The sequence below is a fragment of the Bradysia coprophila genome, unplaced genomic scaffold (assembly GCF_014529535.1).
Source record: "Bradysia coprophila strain Holo2 unplaced genomic scaffold, BU_Bcop_v1 contig_476, whole genome shotgun sequence".
Classification (NCBI taxonomy): domain Eukaryota; kingdom Metazoa; phylum Arthropoda; class Insecta; order Diptera; family Sciaridae; genus Bradysia; species Bradysia coprophila.
In genome coordinates, this window is record NW_023503727.1 from 1,231,165 (window position 1) to 1,251,339 (window position 20,175).

The following is a 20,175-nucleotide window of genomic DNA, read 5'->3' on the forward strand; positions in this document are numbered from 1 at the left end:
TTTTAAACTGAAATTAAGAATTTCAAATTCCACTTTTCCAATATCAATATACATTTTCAGAGTGTTTTTGATGTGTTCATTGAAATAAAAATAATATGGACAAAGGCTCGCGGTTTATTGTCAAAATTGATGCAGTCTACGCCGAGAAAACTCAAAAGTCCAAAAAATATCACAAAAAACACAGATTTTAGGAGTTTTGAGTCTTTTCTCAGTACACTACATCAATCTGGACAATTCCAGTGGCTATCGAAACCTTATATGTTCTCTGGCACCAAACGATGAGGCCACTTTTTTCAAAAATAATTCGAATAAAAAGTTATCATCAAAAATGTATTTCATAGGGGGTCGGAGTGTAGATTGCTCTTAAATTATTGTGGTGTTGTACTAATGTCGGCTTTGGAGAGACCTACAAGTAGAGTATACGCCCTGGCTGGTGCAAGTACATCGACAAGAATTATATCCTTCAGAGCATAATATTTGGGAACCAAGTCTCAAAAGTTCACTAAAATTTAAAAAAAAATCCATTTTTTTTGCTTGTACATAGTTTTTAAAGGTTTTTGAACTTTTCCTGATCTTTTACGAACATTTAATTATAAAAATGCAAAGAAAAGAAATTTTTTGGGAATTTTAGGGAATTTTTGGGAATTAATTCCCAAAATTCCCAAAAAATTCCCATAAATTCCCAAAAATTCCCTAAAATTCCCAAAATTCCCAAAAATTCTCAAAAACGATTCCCAAATATTAGGCTCTGGGGCGAAGTGAAAGGAATTGGTCAATGGGAGCCATTTGATCTGCGTAGGACAGCTGATGGCAGGAAGGCGTTCGAGTGGAACAAAGGATGATTTTTAAAATATGGGTCTTTGTTGAGTCTCGCGCGGTTTGTCTGATTGAAGGATTGAGGAATATTACCACGAACAACACGGTTCTAAGAGTCAGAGAATGAGAGCACCCGAGTTAGGAGCTATGGTTCTGATTTTAATATTCTTTTAAAATGCTCTATAATGGCGTATATGGTTGTGCACGTCTTTTATACACATACTCGTCTCCAATTACTAATACTTTTCTAAGATTCCAGTTTCTCACATTTTTTTTAAACTATTCAACTCTATGATGTAACATCAATATAACAAACCAGAACCAGTAATTCAGTTTCAGTTCGACCAGTGTATACAACACAATCACGATGTTTTCTCTCAATTTGGTTATGCTGTTGCTAGTACGTATACAAAAATCCAAAAACTTTCGCGGATGAACTCTTTATAGTATCATCGTCGCCAAATTCATTGTTTTCATTTACTGTTAGTGGGTCGGTGCTGTGACACTCTTCAAGATCGAATCAAATACAAAGGCACCACCGACTATACGGTTGAGTAATGGTTACGAAATACCAGCAATTGGATTGGGTACATCAAGGGTGAGTTGAGTATCTGATTGTGAAAATTTACTTGGTATTTGTGTGTAAATATGTGTTAAAATCGAAGAAAGAAAGTACTGACTACGATTGAGAGAATAAACTTTACCTTTTGCTACTTACATTATGATAATGTTGCTATCATGCAGGTTAAAGTTTGTTCTTCAAACATGTTGTCTTCGTGTTATGTTGTAAACTGTGACAATTATCTGCCAGTTACGGTCTGTAGACTGTAGAACATGAAAGTAGAATGTGCATTTCATGAGAAGTGTTGCAGTCAGTGCCGGATTTTAAGCGCACTATTAGAAGTCATGGTTAATTATATGAATTTTTGCATTTTGAATGGAAAGTATGTAGGTATTTCCCAGCGCTCGGTATTCTATTTTCTCAGCGCTCTTTACTTAATAAATCCTTCGACGCAAATGTTTTAACGTCGTCTTTGAGCGATTGATCTACCGTGCACGCTTTCGATTTCAACTTTTGTAGTCACATTTAATAACATTGGTCCACTAGAGTCGACAATGTTTCACGTCCTGTTTCCAACAGTATAAAATCTTTGACCTCACCAGTTCAGTTTTAAGATAGATTTTGCTATAAGAGCACACGAACCGGAACTCGTTTACTTTGTAGTCATTGTTGAGAACGCGTTAATAATTCGTAAAATCGTCTTTACCGATTTAGGCCAGGGAAAATGACTGCGAGCAAGCTGTTAAAGATGCCATTGATGCTGGATATCGTCACATAGATTCAGCGTATGCGTACGAAAATGAAAAAGAAGTTGGCAATGGGGTTCGTGCAAAAATTGATGAAGGAGTGATCAAGCGGGAAGATATGTTCATCACGACGAAGGTATATGCTTTCGGTAGTTTCGAGTATTTTGTTGAAACATAGTTCGTTTCCAGTTATGGAACACATTTCACGATCCAGCCGACGTTCCACGCGCCTTTCAGAAATCGTTCGATAATTTGAATCTGACTTACATCGATCTCTATCTACTGCATTGGCCGATGGCATATGTGAAAATCAACAAAGACCGTTCAGACACACCACCCACACATATTGAGGATGTGGACATTAATCCATATTTCGATAATGGAACGTATGCTGCAGCCGAAATCGACTATTTGGATACGTGGCGTGCCATGGAAAAGCTAATGGAAAACGGTAAAATCCGCAGCATTGGTATATCGAACTTCAACAGTCAACAGATCGACCGTTTATTGTCTGTGGCAACGATAAAACCGGTTGTGAATCAGGTGGAATGCCACCCAAATTTGAATCAGCATAAACTGCTTAAATTTTGTGCTGCACGTAATATCACAGTAACAGCGTATTCACCGCTGGGTCGACCGCATAACAGTGGTGGAGTTAGTATAGCAATTAATGATCCGAAAATAGCCGAGATTGCAGCAGCTCACAGCAAATTGCCGAATCAAGTTGTCCTACGGTATACGGTATGAATTCAATGGACAGTTGAATTAGCATAAGAGAAACTATTGAAATTCTTCGATATTTTTCAGTATCAAAATGGAGCCGTCGTTATTCCGAAATCGACGCATAAGGACCGAATCAGGAGTAACATTGACATTTTCGATTTTGAATTGAGCCAAGTGGAAATGGAATTTATTGACGGCCTCAACACCAACAGTCGTTTGGTGGCCTTCAACCATACCATTCATGACGAAAACTATCCATTTGGTATTGAATTTTAAGTTTCTATCTCTAACGCGTATACATCGTATACTTACTTTCCGCCTGTGCGACACAAATGAAATTTTGTTCTTTGTGCTTAGAGAGCTCAATTACTGACGCCATTACCTTTATGGTCAACTTATTTCAATAAAAAAGACGAAATGATGCTAGAGATAGAGAATAGTTTTGTAGATTTTCTATTTTGAGAATTAGAAAATTGAGAAGTTCATTTAAAGTGTGTCTGACTGACTGTAACGTTAAAAGAGCACAATAAAAGAATCCCAAAACTTAGCGAATGTTTGATTAACTTTTCAGATCGGAGCTCTAAATTCGATCTTAATTTGATCCCAACAGCTGAAAGTGATCTTTGAAGGGACGATCAGAAAAGTCGTTTATAAAATTGCTTTTAAAATACTATTTTAAAAGTGTGCGTTACTGATTTCTAAGTACATAAAAACCCATCACAAATTTTCTCGTGTATGCTATTTTGCTGTACGAAGGAGGTAGAGACCAAATTCCCTCGGGATGTGCAGTAAAATTGCTGTAATCTGATTTGGGTCATTTTCGACAATGAAGTGAGATCTTCCAAGGTTGGTGTCGAAAATTTTAGATGCTTTCGATTCTTCTTCGATGCGACTACGAATAACTTTGAAAATAAACACAAATATTTAGGGCATCCAGCCCGTTTCACTGTTGTATTTATTCTGATCGTTTTATAAGCTCGGCCCACTCCGACCACTTTCATTTCAAGAGGATGCTAGATACCGTAGAATTCTTAACAGTTGGTTCCTAAATTTTGGGATGACAGATGATTCATCTGGCTTTCTAACTTCAATTGGATTTTTCGATGGATTTTGGTTATTTTCGACATGATAGAGGTGTTCCAAGGTTGGTTACTAAATTTTGGGATGGCAGATGATTCCTCTAGCACTTCCTAACTTCAATTGGATTTTTCGATGGATTTTGGTTATTTTCGACATGATAGAGGTGTTCCAAGGTTGGTTACTAAATTTTGGGATGGCAGATGATTCCTCTAGCACTTCCTAACTTCCATCGAACTTTTTGATGGATTTGGGTTATTTTCGACATGAGTAAGATGTTCCAAGGTTGGTTCCTAAATTTTGGGATGGCAGATGATTCCTCTAGCACTTCCTAACTTCCATCGAACTTTTTGATGGATTTGAGTTATTTTCGACATGAGTAAGATGTTCCAAGGTTGGTTCCTAAATTTTGGGATGACAGATGATTCCTCTGGCACTTCCTAACTTCAATTGGATTTTTCGATGGATTTTGGTTATTTTCGACATGATTGAGGTGTTCCAAGGTTGGTTCCTAAATTTTGGGATGACAGATGATTCCTCTGGCTTTCTAACTTCAATTGGATTTTTCGATGGATTTTGGTTATTTTCGACATGATTGAGGTGTTCCAAGGTTGGTTCCTAAATTTTGGGATGGCAGATGATTCCTCTAGCACTTCCTAACTTCCATCGAACTTTTTGATGGATTTGAGTTATTTTCGACATGAGTAAGATGTTCCAAGGTTGGTTCCTAAATTTTGGGATGACAGATGATTCCTCTGGCTTTCTAACTTCAATTGGATTTTTCGATGGATTTTGGTTATTTTCGACATGATTGAGGTGTTCCAAGGTTGGTTCCTAAATTTTGGGATGACAGATGATTCCTCTGGCTTTCTAACTTCAATTGGATTTTTCGATGGATTTTGGTTATTTTCGACATGATTGAGGTGTTCCAAGGTTGGTTCCTAAATTTTGGGATGACAGATGATTCCTCTGGCACTTCCTAACTTCAATTGGATTTTTCGATGGATTTTGGTTATTTTCGACATGATTGAGGTGTTCCAAGGTTGGTTCCTAAATTTTGGGATGACAGATGATTCCTCTGGCTTTCTAACTTCAATTGGATTTTTCGATGGATTTTGGTTATTTTCGACATGATTGAGGTGTTCCAAGGTTGGTTCCTAAATTTTGGGATGACAGATGATTCCTCTGGCACTTCCTAACTTCCATCGAACTTTTTGATGGATTTGGGTTATTTTCGATATAAGTGAGGTGTTCCAAGATTGGTTTCTAAATTTTGGGATGGCAGATGATTCCTCTAGCACTTCCTAACTTCAATTGGATTTTTCGATGGATTTTGGTTATTTTCGACATGATTGAAGTGTTCCAAGGTTGGTTCCTAAATTTTGGGATGGCAGATGATTCCTCTAGCACTTCCTAACTTCCATCGAATTTTTTGATGGATTTGGGTTATTTTCGACATGAGTAAGATGTTCCAAGGTTGGTTCCTAAATTTTGGGATGACAGATGATTCCTCTGGCACTTCCTAACTTCAATTGGATTTTTCGATGGATTTTGGTTATTTTCGACATGATTGAGGTGTTCCAAGGTTGGTTCCTAAATTTTGGGATGACAGATGATTCCTCTGGCACTTCCTAACTTCAATTGGATTTTTCGATGGATTTTGGTTATTTTCGACATGATTGAGGTGTTCCAAGGTTGGTTCCTAAATTTTGGGATGGCAGATGATTCCTCTAGCACTTCCTAACTTCCATCGAACTTTTTGATGGATTTGAGTTATTTTCGACATGAGTAAGATGTTCCAAGGTTGGTTCCTAAATTTTGGGATGACAGATGATTCCTCTGGCTTTCTAACTTCAATTGGATTTTTCGATGGATTTTGGTTATTTTCGACATGATTGAGGTGTTCCAAGGTTGGTTCCTAAATTTTGGGATGACAGATGATTCCTCTGGCTTTCTAACTTCAATTGGATTTTTCGATGGATTTTGGTTATTTTCGACATGATTGAGGTGTTCCAAGGTTGGTTCCTAAATTTTGGGATGACAGATGATTCCTCTGGCTTTCTAACTTCAATTGGATTTTTCGATGGATTTTGGTTATTTTCGACATGATTGAGGTGTTCCAAGGTTGGTTCCTAAATTTTGGGATGACAGATGATTCCTCTGGCACTTCCTAACTTCCATCGAACTTTTTGATGGATTTGGGTTATTTTCGATATAAGTGAGGTGTTCCAAGATTGGTTTCTAAATTTTGGGATGGCAGATGATTCCTCTAGCACTTCCTAACTTCAATTGGATTTTTCGATGGATTTTGGTTATTTTCGACATGATTGAAGTGTTCCAAGGTTGGTTCCTAAATTTTGGGATGGCAGATGATTCCTCTAGCACTTCCTAACTTCCATCGAATTTTTTGATGGATTTGGGTTATTTTCGACATGAGTAAGATGTTCCAAGGTTGGTTCCTAAATTTTGGGATGACAGATGATTCCTCTGGCACTTCCTAACTTCCATCGAACTTTTTGATGGATTTGGGTTATTTTCGATATAGGTGAGGTGTTCCAAGATTGGTTTCTAGATTTTGGGATTCAGACTGATTTATCTAGAATTTTTTTAAATTTCCATAAGGTTTTTTGATGTTGTCGAAATGACATACTTACGAAAATGGTAATATCAGTCAAAAAACCTTTAAAGGGTAAATGTGACGCAAGTCCCTTACCTTACTTACAAAATAACTGATGTCGCCGAGGGTGACGCATTGTGCGTCGTACGCAAAAGTTTTATCAACAAAAAAATTGACTCAAAAAATTTGTGAAAGAAGATTTTACAACTAGAAATTTGCGTCAAACATCGAAACATCGAGGTGTCGTTGATTTTAACTTTTTGTCAAAACTATATTTGTTGCACTCGCATATTCATAATTTTATTAAATTTTACTAACAAAAACGAATTTACAACTAGTCGGACCAAGCCAAACACTACGGTTTTTCAATTATTTCATCCTCCCCATTCAAACACTCAACGATCCCATCTAACGCTATTGCACACCTTCCATTTGATTTGCAAGAAACGCCTGGACATACAGATCGCGTCCGAATTTCAGTAGAATTTGCCGCATTTTCCATTACATTTTCTATCCACCCATCAGCAACATAAAGCGACACTTTCGTGAATGCAGACACTGTATTTCCATCGCCGCAGACACTTTTTTCCTGGGTGCTTGCATTTGGATTGTATGCACTAATCGATATTCCGTTCAAAAAAAATTCGCCGCGTTGCCTTCCTGTTTCACAGACTAACGGGCCGCCAGAATCGCCTAAAGACCATAAATAATAATCAAATCATAATTTGAATTGTTTCATATATTTGTGAATTATAACAAATCGAACCTTGACATACAGCGGATGCTGTGCCTAACGATCCGGCACAAGTAATTCTCGTATTATCAGAAACACACTTGTCATTGGCAGTTATCGGCAGTTCCACCTCCATTAAAGAATCCACTGGATCTAGTCCGCGCATCGTCAAAGCACCCCATCCAGCCTACATCGATCGATCAATCGGAAAAGTTTAAATTGAAATAATCTACAACAAACTATCGACGATTCACTTACTGCGTAGCATATAGTGCCTGCTTCTGGTTTCCACATCCAATTACCGTCAGCACCGTTACCTATTCGCTCTTTGGATGGCAGACAAATAGGCTTTGTATAACGGTTGAAAAACAAAGGTTTCTCAAGCTCCACCAAAGCGATATCATTGAGAAAAGCTGTGGGAGAGGAAACACACTGTCAGTTTTCGTCAAAATCAATTTTACAAGTCTGTGCTAGCGCTGTCTATCATCAGCGACACTATATAATTGCCGTCACTAGCACCGCTCAACTTCGAAATATGTTGCTAGTAGCGCTAAAGCAATGACATAATAGTATTATCTCATTGCGCTAAAGTAGATGTCGATGATTTTTACACCGAAAAAACGTTAGCAATAGCAAGCACAATATTGCTTCTGTCTTACTTTTTATTTTGTGTTCATTGTGAATCAAAATGCGACGAACTCTAACAAATTGTTCGTTGGGTGAAAAGCTGTCTTGTCGTTTAAAACCGACCCTGACTTGAAGGTAGTCTTTTTCGGTTATCAGCTTTTCGTTATTGTAAAAACAATGTGCTGCAGTTATGATCTGAAACGGAATTTGTATACAATGAGTATTCGAACGAAGGCGTCGAAGATTGGCTCCACTTTTACCCAGCTTTCCCCTATGATGCTCCCAGTACATTGATACGAACCATTCAAATATAATGCAGCTATCCAGGGATGGGATAAAGGATCGGATTTTCTGCCACCAGAGATTCTCCCACCCGAGCTGGCACTTTTTGTATACGTGCCACAATTCATGCTACAGTTTACATGTACCAAATAATTCGATGTCTCATAACATCTTTGAACCAACCGACGCCGTTGCAATCCATCTTTTGTTAATAACTCTATGAACGGTCCGTTGTAGGTAGTGAACACTCTGATAGGTGTTCCCGTACTGTATTCTCTATTTATAAATTGAATGGCAACGATTAATAAAAAAACGAATAAAGTTTTTAAGAAAAACGCATAGACTATTGGAACCTGGGTGCCAATAGTCAATTTGTACACTCCTGGGACTCAGGTCATGTACCAAAGCCAACCGCATCTAATACAAAATTGTCTCGTTTATAATTTCATTATTTTTTCTATACATCCATAGGTTTATCACCTTCACGGTAAAATCTTTTTCTGTACGTCGTTGGCCTAGATTACGCTAGGTTAGCCGTGGTGTGCTGATAAAGCACAATCACACAAGTAACTGGCACTTTGAATGCGACACAGCCCGACTAACTACAAATGCCTTAATAGATTTCTAGCTACACATAAACATTCAGCTCTCTGGGATCAACCTGCGCTGAAATAAATTAAGTTTAATAAAAAACGAGTCATAAGAACAGTCGGAGCGTTTGCTGGCGACTGAGCCCCGTACGAACCCGTATATCTATTGCGTACGTGAACGCTAGTGCGTCTGTCACCCTACTTTGACCGTAAGCCTATTGCGCCCGTTAATGTAGTTAAAGCAAAATTATTATGTAATGTGTACATCTTTCGACGTTTCTTTTGAATGTAACAAAAATGTCAAATAGCACTAAAAGTTTAATTTATTGAGTATAAATACACATAGGGCCCTGGTAGCAACCTTAGTCCAAGAACCCAAATCACTTTTTTTTTCCAACAACATTCTATTCGGCCTTCGATTACCTTTCAAATGAAACAAAAATTAGGAAAAACGGATGAAATTTACTCAATTTATGTGCAAAAACCACTTAGGGCCGGGTAGCCTTTTACTTCAAGGGCCCTAACTCACGGTCCATTCAATCGATTTTAATGAACTTTTTTTCCTGAATTGGTATCGACAATACCTATCGTTTGCCATTTCATTTACATTTCCATCGTTTATTTTGTTGTAGATATCCCCAAAAGAGCTTAAAACACTTAGGCGGCCCTAACTCACAAGAGGCCGACCCGAATATCTACGAACTTAGCCTCACTATTTCAACTACCTTTCAAGGAAAATTTTTTTTAAAATCGGATTGGATTTACTCAAGATATCGACGTGACGGACAGACAAAATTTTTATTGCGGATTACCGTCTGCTTCCAATAGATCAGTGTCAAATCACTGTTCTTCTCTCAAAATAGTGTCAAATGAGTTGTCAATTTCACAAAGCTAACCTCAAACAATGACAGCTCCTTATAAATTTTTGTAACATTTTGGTTAGCTTTGTGAAAATGACAGCTCATTTGACATCTCAAACGACATTGACAATGATCTATTCCATCAATTACACACGGCATCGCAATCCTATAAGCCCCTTTGTACTTCGTACGGGGCTAAAAATACTTAAATTTCAGAAGAGCGCTTTCACGTTTACTACATCCCATATCCAAAAAATATTGTATGAAATTTTGTTGAATTACCAAGATTACATAATCTGATTATAGACAGATAGCATTCATACAACGAAATTCTTGAAACGAAAAATTACTCAACACAATTTCAAGTTGATCGAAATTTGAGTACCAGAGCTTCATATCTTTCAGTGAGTCATTAGAAAATCCTTTACCCTAGGTTTTCAGCCTAGGGTTTTTCAGGTTTTTTCGAGAAAAAAATAGAAAGAAAATAGAACGAATTTACATTTTTCTTGAAGTAACGGAGCCAAAACTTAGTGTCTGAAAATCTAGCCTCATTCCAACATGTACACATATTGAACAACGAATTGCGACAAACATTCGAAAAGAGCCCCACAAAATATACTAAAATAACCACACTCGCTCACTGCTGACACATTGTTCGAAATTTAGTACACTTAAATATAATGAAAAAAAAATGAATTCGATCATTTCAAGGATGGTTTCCAAACGAAAGTTGATGTTAGAGGCTGGCAATTAGCAATTAGATAAAAATTCCGATTATATTCTTGTATCCTATTTAAAGCTTCGAATCATAATATGTTTAGCAACGACACAACTTCTTAACTCGATGTCTTGATAATTTTTACTTGTTTTTCGTAATATTGCGGGAGCGCAATCTCTACTCGACCCATCTCCAAAAAAGTTATTGTCAATATCTGTCACATTAGATACTGTTTTTGGGATCGAATCCTGTGCTGGGGTGCATGTGGTGCTTTGATAATTAACAAAAAGATGTGGAGCAATCCATGACACTCACACATTGAGAAACGTTTTTGCAGTTCTGTTATTACCAGAGAAATAATTAGCGCGGCAGCTCGTTGCTGGGACACGCCTGACGAATATTTTCGCAGAACGATTAAAGCGTCAAAATTTCATAAAGATGTATGCAAAATTTTGACAGTTTGGTTTGATTACAAAAATAATTACATTTGATCTCGATGGCATTGAATCAATTTGAATGTAAAAATGTTTGCTCAAATCAACAAATGAACGTTAAGCAAACTTTTTGTGAATCGGATTGGTATCAGTAAAGATATTAGCGCTTAAAAAGCTGAGTCGAGGTGAAAAATTATTATTTTGTACGGCTGACTTAAATCAATCCAAACATGGGATGCCACTTGTAAAGTACTTCATATATTGATGTATCAAGTACATTTTGCGGTAAAATTGCCGAAAAATTGGCTAAAAGGAAGCGAAACAAGTACAAGGACCTGTTAGCCAACAACAATCATTTGTTCGTTCCTTTTGCAATTGAAATACTGCGACCCATTTGTGACGAGGCAAAAAAATGTGTCTACAACATTGCAAAAAGAATCGAAGACTTATCAGGTGAACGAAGGTCAACCCAATATCTGTTTCAAAGAATTAGTGTGGCATTACAAAATTACAATGCTGGCTGCGTGATGGGTACACTACCAGAATCAAAATCTCTGGACGAAATATTTTCATCGTAATTCAAAAAAACTTTTGGTAAAGCATTTTATTCAAATAATTAAATAAAAACAAGATAGTAATGATCTGTCAATTGCATAGAGTAATTTCCAAGGTAAATATAGTGACGAGGCAATGCCATATACAACCGAATCAGTTGTACAGTGGCACGAAAGTTTGCTATAAACGCCATCTCTCCCTGTCTTTAAAATAACAAAATTGCTTAGAAACCTGGGCCATCTGTTTTGTGATAGGCACAACATTTTGTGAAACACAAGTAAATCTTAGTCAACCATTTCAAAAAACAAATGTCAGTGGCAACGAACTATTGTGCTAGGCCGCGCTGAATGGCATTACCTTGGTAATTTCAAATCTCTCAAATCTATGCTGCCGTGCTATTCGAAAAAGAACCACTATAAAGCTAGCGAGAAGTGGCAAAATATCAAAAATTTAGTTAATGTGGCAGTACCGATTATGCTGGCCTAATAGTGTTAATATTGACTGTAAGCACCTGGGTGCCAATACTGACTTTATTGACTATTGGCACATGTATGTCATCGGTAAAAAAAAACTCACCCTAGTTCTGCCCGGCATGCAGCATCTGCCGAATACGACATCAATATTGTGTCACCACATATGGGGTACCATATATTTTGATGATTCTTGAGCAAAATTCCTTCTGTGCTTCTTACGAATGAGTTCACATTGACAATATCAGCAGATGTAGTCAACAAATTACAATCATCTTCATCATGCTCGTTCCAGCAATCAATCGTACCGTCACATTTCGTACTCTTCGGATAGCATTTGCTGTCGAAATAGCAACTATATGAATCTTGGCCGCACATATCGCATTCACTTTCGTCCTCGCCATTCGGACAATCTACGAAATCGTCGCATATTTTTTTCTTGTTCAGCCTTGATACACACGAACAATTCACCTCGTCGGACCCATCGGAACAATTGACAGTTCCGTCACAAAATTCCTCCTCTGGAATACATTGATTCAACAATGAGCATGCCTTTTCCCCATTTCGACAAGGCACTGAATTTCTTGGAGAAGCTGTCAAAACATTATAGTTTCTCAGCATAATTTTATTTTTTCAAGTTTGGCAATCGAAACTTACGCATTTGCTGTTGAAGATGAGGTATTCCAAGATTCTGTCCTCCATACGGCGGTTGTGGCACCGAGACAATTTGTGGGTGAGGTTGGAAAGGAACTTGTGAATGGACTAAATGAAAAGAGGGAATGAACAAAATAGTCATTTAAAGTAGTCTCTTCAGGCCCGGACTGGCCATATGGTGAATTCGGGGAATTCCCGATGGGCCTTTTGGATTTTTGTATGAGAATTTTTAATTTGTGGGCTTTTTAAATTGAGTTGCATGGAGCCCCGATGGGCTTTTTCGAGCCAGTCCGGTACTGAGTCTCTTCTTTTGTTTTTCAGTTGCCTAAAGTCTACAAAAGAAACAGAATTTCTTTTCGAAGAAACGTCTTTAAAAGCTCAAAATTTTGCGGCGACATTTCGTACATGGAGAAACTTGTGGTCGTCCTTGTCATTAAGGTTCAGTTGAGCTCAACCGTGAATATGAGATGATATACAGTAACCTTCACATCATATCAAACATGAAAATGTCAATTTAATTTGCCTTCCTTTATGCTCAGCATTTCAATTACTTTCGTGAACATAAATAGGGGTGATAAGTTATCGGCAAATGTCTTTTCTATTACACCAACTCCGAAAATTCAAATTCGCTTCGAGAGCCGAGAACAAAAAAAAATGCATATCTACTGTAAATCAGGCCGCTCATTCAAAATTCAGACTCCTAAATAAGGAATTATGGAGCTTTTAGCACACGATTGCACAATAACCACTTTTATTGCCTGTCCCATGCGAAAATTTACTATTACACGGCTGTTTACCCCCTGCGAAAGTGATCCATTACACTAGGGATATTTGGGGTTTATTTCAAGTTGACAGTTCTTTCAAGTAAAATTTGCCTTGCTTTCATTTTATCTTTTTTTATAATTTTTGTTGAATGAATCGATCGATCGAAAAAGAATGTAAGAAATGTCGCTAAAATAACATTTCTTTGATAAAAATATTGATCGATGAACACAGTTATTTCAGAAAAACTTGTTACGCAAGTAATCTGGTTACAACATACTTTTAGAACAACACAAAATTGTCGGCCATATTTATTGTAACAATAATTTTGATGTTCCGAAGTAACACTTTATGGCCACACATTTCGTTGTATTTTCCACTTGTAACACTAATTGCTTTTGCTTATAGTACAAACACTACACTTTGTTGCACATTTTTTTGAAAACATTAAAAAGGACTAACAAAACAATTGCACAAACAATGCGTCTTCATCGATACTAACTGCGAAAAACTATTCAATGTCAACATGTCACCAACGCAATTGTAACTACTGTTTTGACAATACTAATGTAACACGAGTGCTGTTTTCGGGATCAATTTTTTAGGGGACGTGTAGCGTGTGAGCCGATTTCGTCAGTACACTAGATTTGTTTGTAATGCTCAAAACAAACGAGGCATTGAAAACGTGTTTTGGTCCTAGTTTTCATTGACAGATGCAGCAGTCGCGATTTTGAATAGAAAAAGTTCTAACTTCATTTGACAGTTTCGAAAATTTCGTCATGAAAAATAGGACCAAAACACGTTTTCAATGTCTCGTTTGTTTTGAGCATAAACGTTTTATCGGAAGAACAGATTTATTTTTGTTTTGTTGGTGTTGGTTTATTGAGATACTGAATTTATGTAGAATTTCTGCAGAACAGCCGTGTAATAGTCAATTTTCGCATGAGCAGGCAATAAACCAGAATACGTTGGATGCTGCGACGTAATTCATTGCTCTCGGACACAATTTTGTAGAACTCGCGAACTCACTCGTGTTTTCGAGCAACAAGCTTCGGTAACTGTTTTCTCGACAAGTGTAGTTGCATACCTCGCCTTCGGCTCGGATATGCAAACTCTACACTTGCCTCGAAAACAGTTACCGAAGCTTGTTGCTCAAAAACTTACTCGTGAGTTTGCTCGTATCACAAAATTGTGTCCTTGTGTAATGAATTACTTTCGCAGCATCCAACGTAATCTACTATTACAAATGACTGTTTTTTTTTCGAAATACATGCGGACTTACCGAAATGGGTTTCTGAAATTGGGTTCCCGTAGTCGTCCACCCACGTCAAATGTAGCTGGCAAGCGCCAAATATTGCCATAAAAGGTAGTACACAGAGTGTAAATATGCTTGACTGTAAAAATAGACAGAGTAATGGGTACATGTAAATGCTCACAGCGATGAACTTGCAAAAAATACATGAAAATATCAGTATAAATGTTCAGCTGAGCACTGAACCACCGAAAGTCAGAATACTGTCATGACATGATGACTTCTTTCTCGACGAACCTAATCTTTCCATGTTCACCGAGTGACATGTTTTTCGTCCTTAATCGTTAAATTAAAAGTTTCGATTTTCGGAGAATTTTCTTCAAAAAATATGAAAATGTTTCTCAGTCTTTGGAACTGAGATGACTACGACGCTCTTCTCGTTGCTTTCGCTCTATTGAACTTATTTCACGTATGTACCTATTCTGAGCGATAAAGAGGATGAACCGTATAGCAATGGTTATGAAGTTATGAAGCTGCGCGACAGGTTCTCGTACCATTGAGTCGGTTGTTGCAGCCATATCATGGCAGTCATATGGTACCTCAGACATGGGCAACAAATGAAGAACTTAATCACATCACAACAATTTTGATCGAAAATAAAATATCCTAAAAATTTCATAAATCAACGAATTTCAAGAATGAAGACAAAATTTACTAATCACCAATAATATTGAAAAACAAACCCATGTAAAATGATCACAATCTACTTTGACAAAATAAAAGAAAAAGTTTACAATAACAACCAAAAAAGAAGCAAAATTTAAAAAAAAACAGACAGAGAGACAAAATGCGCAATTTCACACAGAACTAAGTATTTGACTGACCTGCATCTTTTCGATTCGGCTGTAGACTTTGTACTGAACGGACCATCTGATGTTTACTTGATATTTATAAGTTTTTATGTAAACAATACAATGACAACACCATTAACAAACAAGATTAATGTTCAAATGCATTGCTAAGGATGCATGCAACAATGTTCTATGGTAATAGATCACTAAAATGACCGCTGGCGTGACGATCGACGGTTCGGTTTTGTGTGCAAACTAATGACAACCAACTTTACTTCTAAGGGAATTCCCCGTATTTAGTTCATTTACATTCATTTCAAAGCACTTATTCATTACTATGTGAAATTGTGAAGTTGGTTTCAATTAGTTTGCACACTTTTTCCCACCATTCCTCACGTTTCCGTCATCAGTTTCACCAAACGAAGAGATCTATAAGTTTGCTTTAAAAATAAAAATGTCACGTCAAATTGCGTGAACTCACTCGAAATAGTATTTTGCAAAACAAGGGGCGAAAGTAAAAAAATTCAAACGTGTGAAGTTTGCAGCCCGCTCCGCAGGCAAGGGCGGCAATCACACGATTTGAATTTTTTTACTTTTACCTCTAGTGATGCATACTATTTTTTATGCCAAATACTGCGGAAGATTTGTATTTTCGGTCCGAAACAAAACAAAATTTTAATTAAACTGTTGAGTTATCAACAAAATTTGCTGTAGAAACACCAAAATGCCGAAAAGCGCGGGGGTCCAGGGGGCGGCAGCCCCCTTGCTATAAAAATAAAAACAATTTAACAAATGAAATTACTGTAAACATACATTCACTTGCTCACAAAACATTTGGCTATCGTCAACACAACACTACACTCAATGCGTACTTTCAATCAAGTGAACATGTGTTTTCGAGACATATGAGGACCGAAAGTAAAATGATGACAGTGACATTTACTTTCGGCCCGCAAATACGCAAGCCCACGGAGCGAAAGTAAAATGATGACAGTGACATTTACTTTTGGCCCAAGGCCTGAATTTTTTTACTTTCGGTCACCATTTGAGGACCGAAAATACAAACTTTCGCAGTATTTGGCATAAAAATAATTTTTACCAAACTACGAACTTTCAACATTTGGAGCTGAATGTATCTGTACTTGAAATTTGTTCAAATATAGATAACGAATACACAGCTGTAAAAGAAGAAGAAGAAAATTTACATTTGAAACTGCAACGCTTGAGGCATTTCCTGAACGAGTTCCAAACGAATTTTTAAACGAGATCATGCTAGGTAAATAACCTCCATACAAACAACACACACTCTACGGGAATAATGATCGAGAAATAATGATCGAGATGTGCGTTATTTCACGCAGGACCACTTAGGTTGTTTGGCAGGGTGAAACGAAAAAACATATGAAACTGCTGGTCCCTCCGAGCAGAGTGAGACGAATTTGACGCATATCTCGACCATTATTACGATTTTTGACAAGCCGAAAACGAACGAGAGCATCCACATAAACTCAACGCTTTTTCGAACAATTCGTCGACAATAATTTTTTGTTTATGGCTCTGTGGATGACCGACAGCTCAAATAACCTTGGAACAGGCCTATTGTTATTGACAATCAGAGAAATGATAGCAGATGGTGAGGCGGCTGCAACGCCATCTGTTATCATTTGTCTGTTGACAATCGAAGATGTGCTTTTATGTCATTGCACCGGAGCACGTGTTGGACGTTCAATGTTTTTAGTTGTCATTCGATAGCGCTACGTATAGGTTCGTTCCAAGGCCATATGAATTGTCAAATTTCATCCATATAATCATAACCCCAATAATACCTCTGTGTAAATCGCGTAGGCGACGTTGGTCGATTTGTATGAAATATCACGTAAGCGACGTTGCTATGGATGAAATTGTCGTTGTTCGGGTTGTCAAAGTTCGTGTTTACAGTTACTTGGAACAAACCTATAGGTGTAGAATTTTTTTACAGCTCACTGTCTTTCGCTTCAAATACATCTAATCGGTTATACGGATTTCATCAATAAAATCAAGATCTGGCACTTTCGTGGTAATTACTATCAAATTACTGAACCGTTAATCGATGCTCTAGTTCTGTCAAAATTTTATACTCGGGTACGAAAACGTAAACTGGGATCGGGAATTGCCTTTTTATTTTAAAATGCACTAGAATGGTTAATATGGTGGTGTGGGTTATGGTTGAAAACTTATGCACCTACTCGTCTCCTACACATTTTTTTAAAACTATTCAACTCTTTGATGTAACATTAATATAACAAACCAGAACCAGTAATTCAGTTTCAGTTCGACTAGTGTCAATCAAGAGTCAAGAATTTGAACAAAGATGTTTTCTCTCAACTTGGTTATGCTGTTGCTAGTACGTATTATATACGAGAAAATCCAAAATACATATTTCGAGGATGAACTCTTTAATATCATCGTCGTCAAATTCATTGTTTTTATTGCCTATCCACCCGGAATATTGTTGTTACACGTACATTTCCCACCCGCGGAAAGCGGTCGTTACATATGGGAACTTTTTCATTACATCACAAGTGAAAATTCATTACATATCAGGAGATTTTCATTACATACCAGCAGATTTTCATTACATCAGTAAAAATGTATCACATGAAATATTCTTTAGCACTGAGAAACAATACTCGCGATGTTATTTTAGTTTTAATATGACAAACTTTGTCACTTGAATTAAGTGCACACCAATCTAAGCAAATTCATTAAAAACTTTCGAAAAAATGAAATAAACGAGCCATCAGAACAGTAGGAGCGTTTGCTGCGACTGAGCCCCGTACAAACCCGTATATCTATTGCGTACGTGACCCTAGTGCGTCTGTCACCCTACTTTGACCGTAAGCCTATTGCGCCGGTTAATGTAGTTAAAGTAAAATTATTATTAAATGTGTACATCTTAGAAATTGCGCATAGCGCAATTACGAAGCCCCGTACGACGTTCCTTTCAAATGGAACAAAAATTTCAAATCGCCCTAAAATTTTATTTTTTTGAAGGGCCTAGTATCGGCCTCAGTCCGAGGACCCAAATTTAAAATTTTTTCAACTACATTCTATTCGGCCCTTGATTACCTTCCAAATGAAACAAAAATTACGAAAAACGAATGAAATTTACTCGAGTTCTATGTAAAATACACATAGGGCCCTAGTAGCACTTCACTTCTAAGGCCCTAACTCACGGTCGACTCACCCGATTTTAAAAAACTTTTTTTTCCTGGATTGGTATTGACAATACCTATCATTTGCTATTTTCATTTCCATCGTTTATTTTGCCACAAATATCACCAAAAGACCTTAAATCACTTAGGTGGCCCTAACTCACGAAGGGCCGACCCGAATATGCCCATCTTCGAACTTAGCCTCACTATTTTGACTATCTTTCAGGGAAAAAAAATTTTTTGAAATCGGATTTGATTTACTCAAGATATCGACGTGACACTGCAAATTTCAGATAAAACTTTAATTTTCTAACTGTTTTTCCCTATCTTTATTAATTTTCCGACCTCATTCTAGGGCAATACATTTTCTGTCGATTATTTGTAATCGCCCAAAACCACTTGCAGTGGAGGTGTGACGCAAGTCCTGTTATCCACTTACAAAAGAACTGATATCGGTGTAGGTGACGCTTACAGATTCTACACGCAAAAAGATATGCGTCACAAATGGCAGCTGATGAGCAAAGTACGCGAAAGTTTTATCAACAAAGATCTTACCAGAAAAATTTTAGGAAGAAAATTATAATAAAAAAGTTTGCGTCAAAAAGTGGCAGATGTTCAGGAACAGACCAGCAAGAAAATTTATCTGCCACATGCGACGCAGATTTTTTTGGTAAAATTTTGGTTGTTTCCAGTAAAATTTTTTTTTTGTAAAAATTATTTGGCAGATGATGAGAAAACCTAAGCCAGCTTGTTTGAACTAATTGGGTGTAAAATTTAATTTTTGCGTAACGAAGCAGAAAGCGTCAACTCTAGCGATATCATTCATTTTAGAAATTGTATTTCAAAGACTGCGTCACACTTTTCTCGAAGAGATTTTTGTTGGGATTTCGAGTAAACAAACAAACAAAAAGTGATTGAACCTAGTCATGATTGTTGGAAAATCTGTGATAAATTATATGACGAAACTGTAAATTCAGTGAAATTTAGGTAAAATGTTAAACGAAATCTGAATCTGTAAATAGTGCTAAGAATTATGTATGTTTTACAGCCACTGAAGATGCCATCCGATGTGATGAGCGAAATATTTGGCGAAAAATATAAATTAGATAGACAACTGAGCTACATCGTCTTTTCTTAAAGAAGAGAATCAGAAAATTTAAAATATAATAGATAACTCATACGAGTGGGAACTTTGCGGCTAGAGCGGAGCGAGGGCCGTAATTAACAAGAGTCCCTGTATTTAATTTATGATTTATGGTTGATTAAAAATCTTGCCGCAAATTTACAAAAAAATTGAAAACACAAAAAATGCTTTTCCAAAGAATTTTAACTCAAGCGAAGGTTTTCGTATCAGTTATCTGTGATGTTTCGGAAGTTTATCAACGGAAAATAAAATGAAATTGATTAAAAATAATAATACGAATAAAATTGTCAGTCAAGGGACCTGACCCGCCCAAAAGGTGGGGCCTAGTACTAATAGAGAGAGAGAGAGAGAGAGAGAACTTAAATGCGACGCGAAAGAGACCTAATTCAAAATTTTCTTTTCTTGACAAAAGAACAAAAGAAAAATTTGGATTAGGTCTCTTTCGCGTCGCTATGTGTAGTAATAATGCAAACAAACGAAAAATTATTGTTCAAAAAACTGCGTTGAC

General features: G+C 37.0%; 2 protein-coding genes across 2 annotated transcripts in view; both read left to right on the forward strand.

Moving 5' to 3' along the window:
• The window catches only part of LOC119082625 (1,5-anhydro-D-fructose reductase-like), a 53,981-nt gene that overhangs the window by 4,511 nt on the left and 29,295 nt on the right, over window positions 1–20,175 (forward strand). The window lies entirely within an intron of this gene.
• LOC119082627 (1,5-anhydro-D-fructose reductase-like) lies at window positions 1,134–19,237 on the forward strand. The gene is made up of 6 exons (XM_037192191.1): window positions 1,134–1,216; window positions 1,304–1,414; window positions 2,093–2,260; window positions 2,314–2,865; window positions 2,932–3,127; window positions 19,221–19,237. The coding sequence occupies exons 1-5, from the start codon at window positions 1,184–1,186 to the stop codon at window positions 3,121–3,123; spliced, it is 1,056 nt and encodes a 351-aa protein (XP_037048086.1). The 5' UTR covers window positions 1,134–1,183; the 3' UTR covers window positions 3,124–3,127; window positions 19,221–19,237.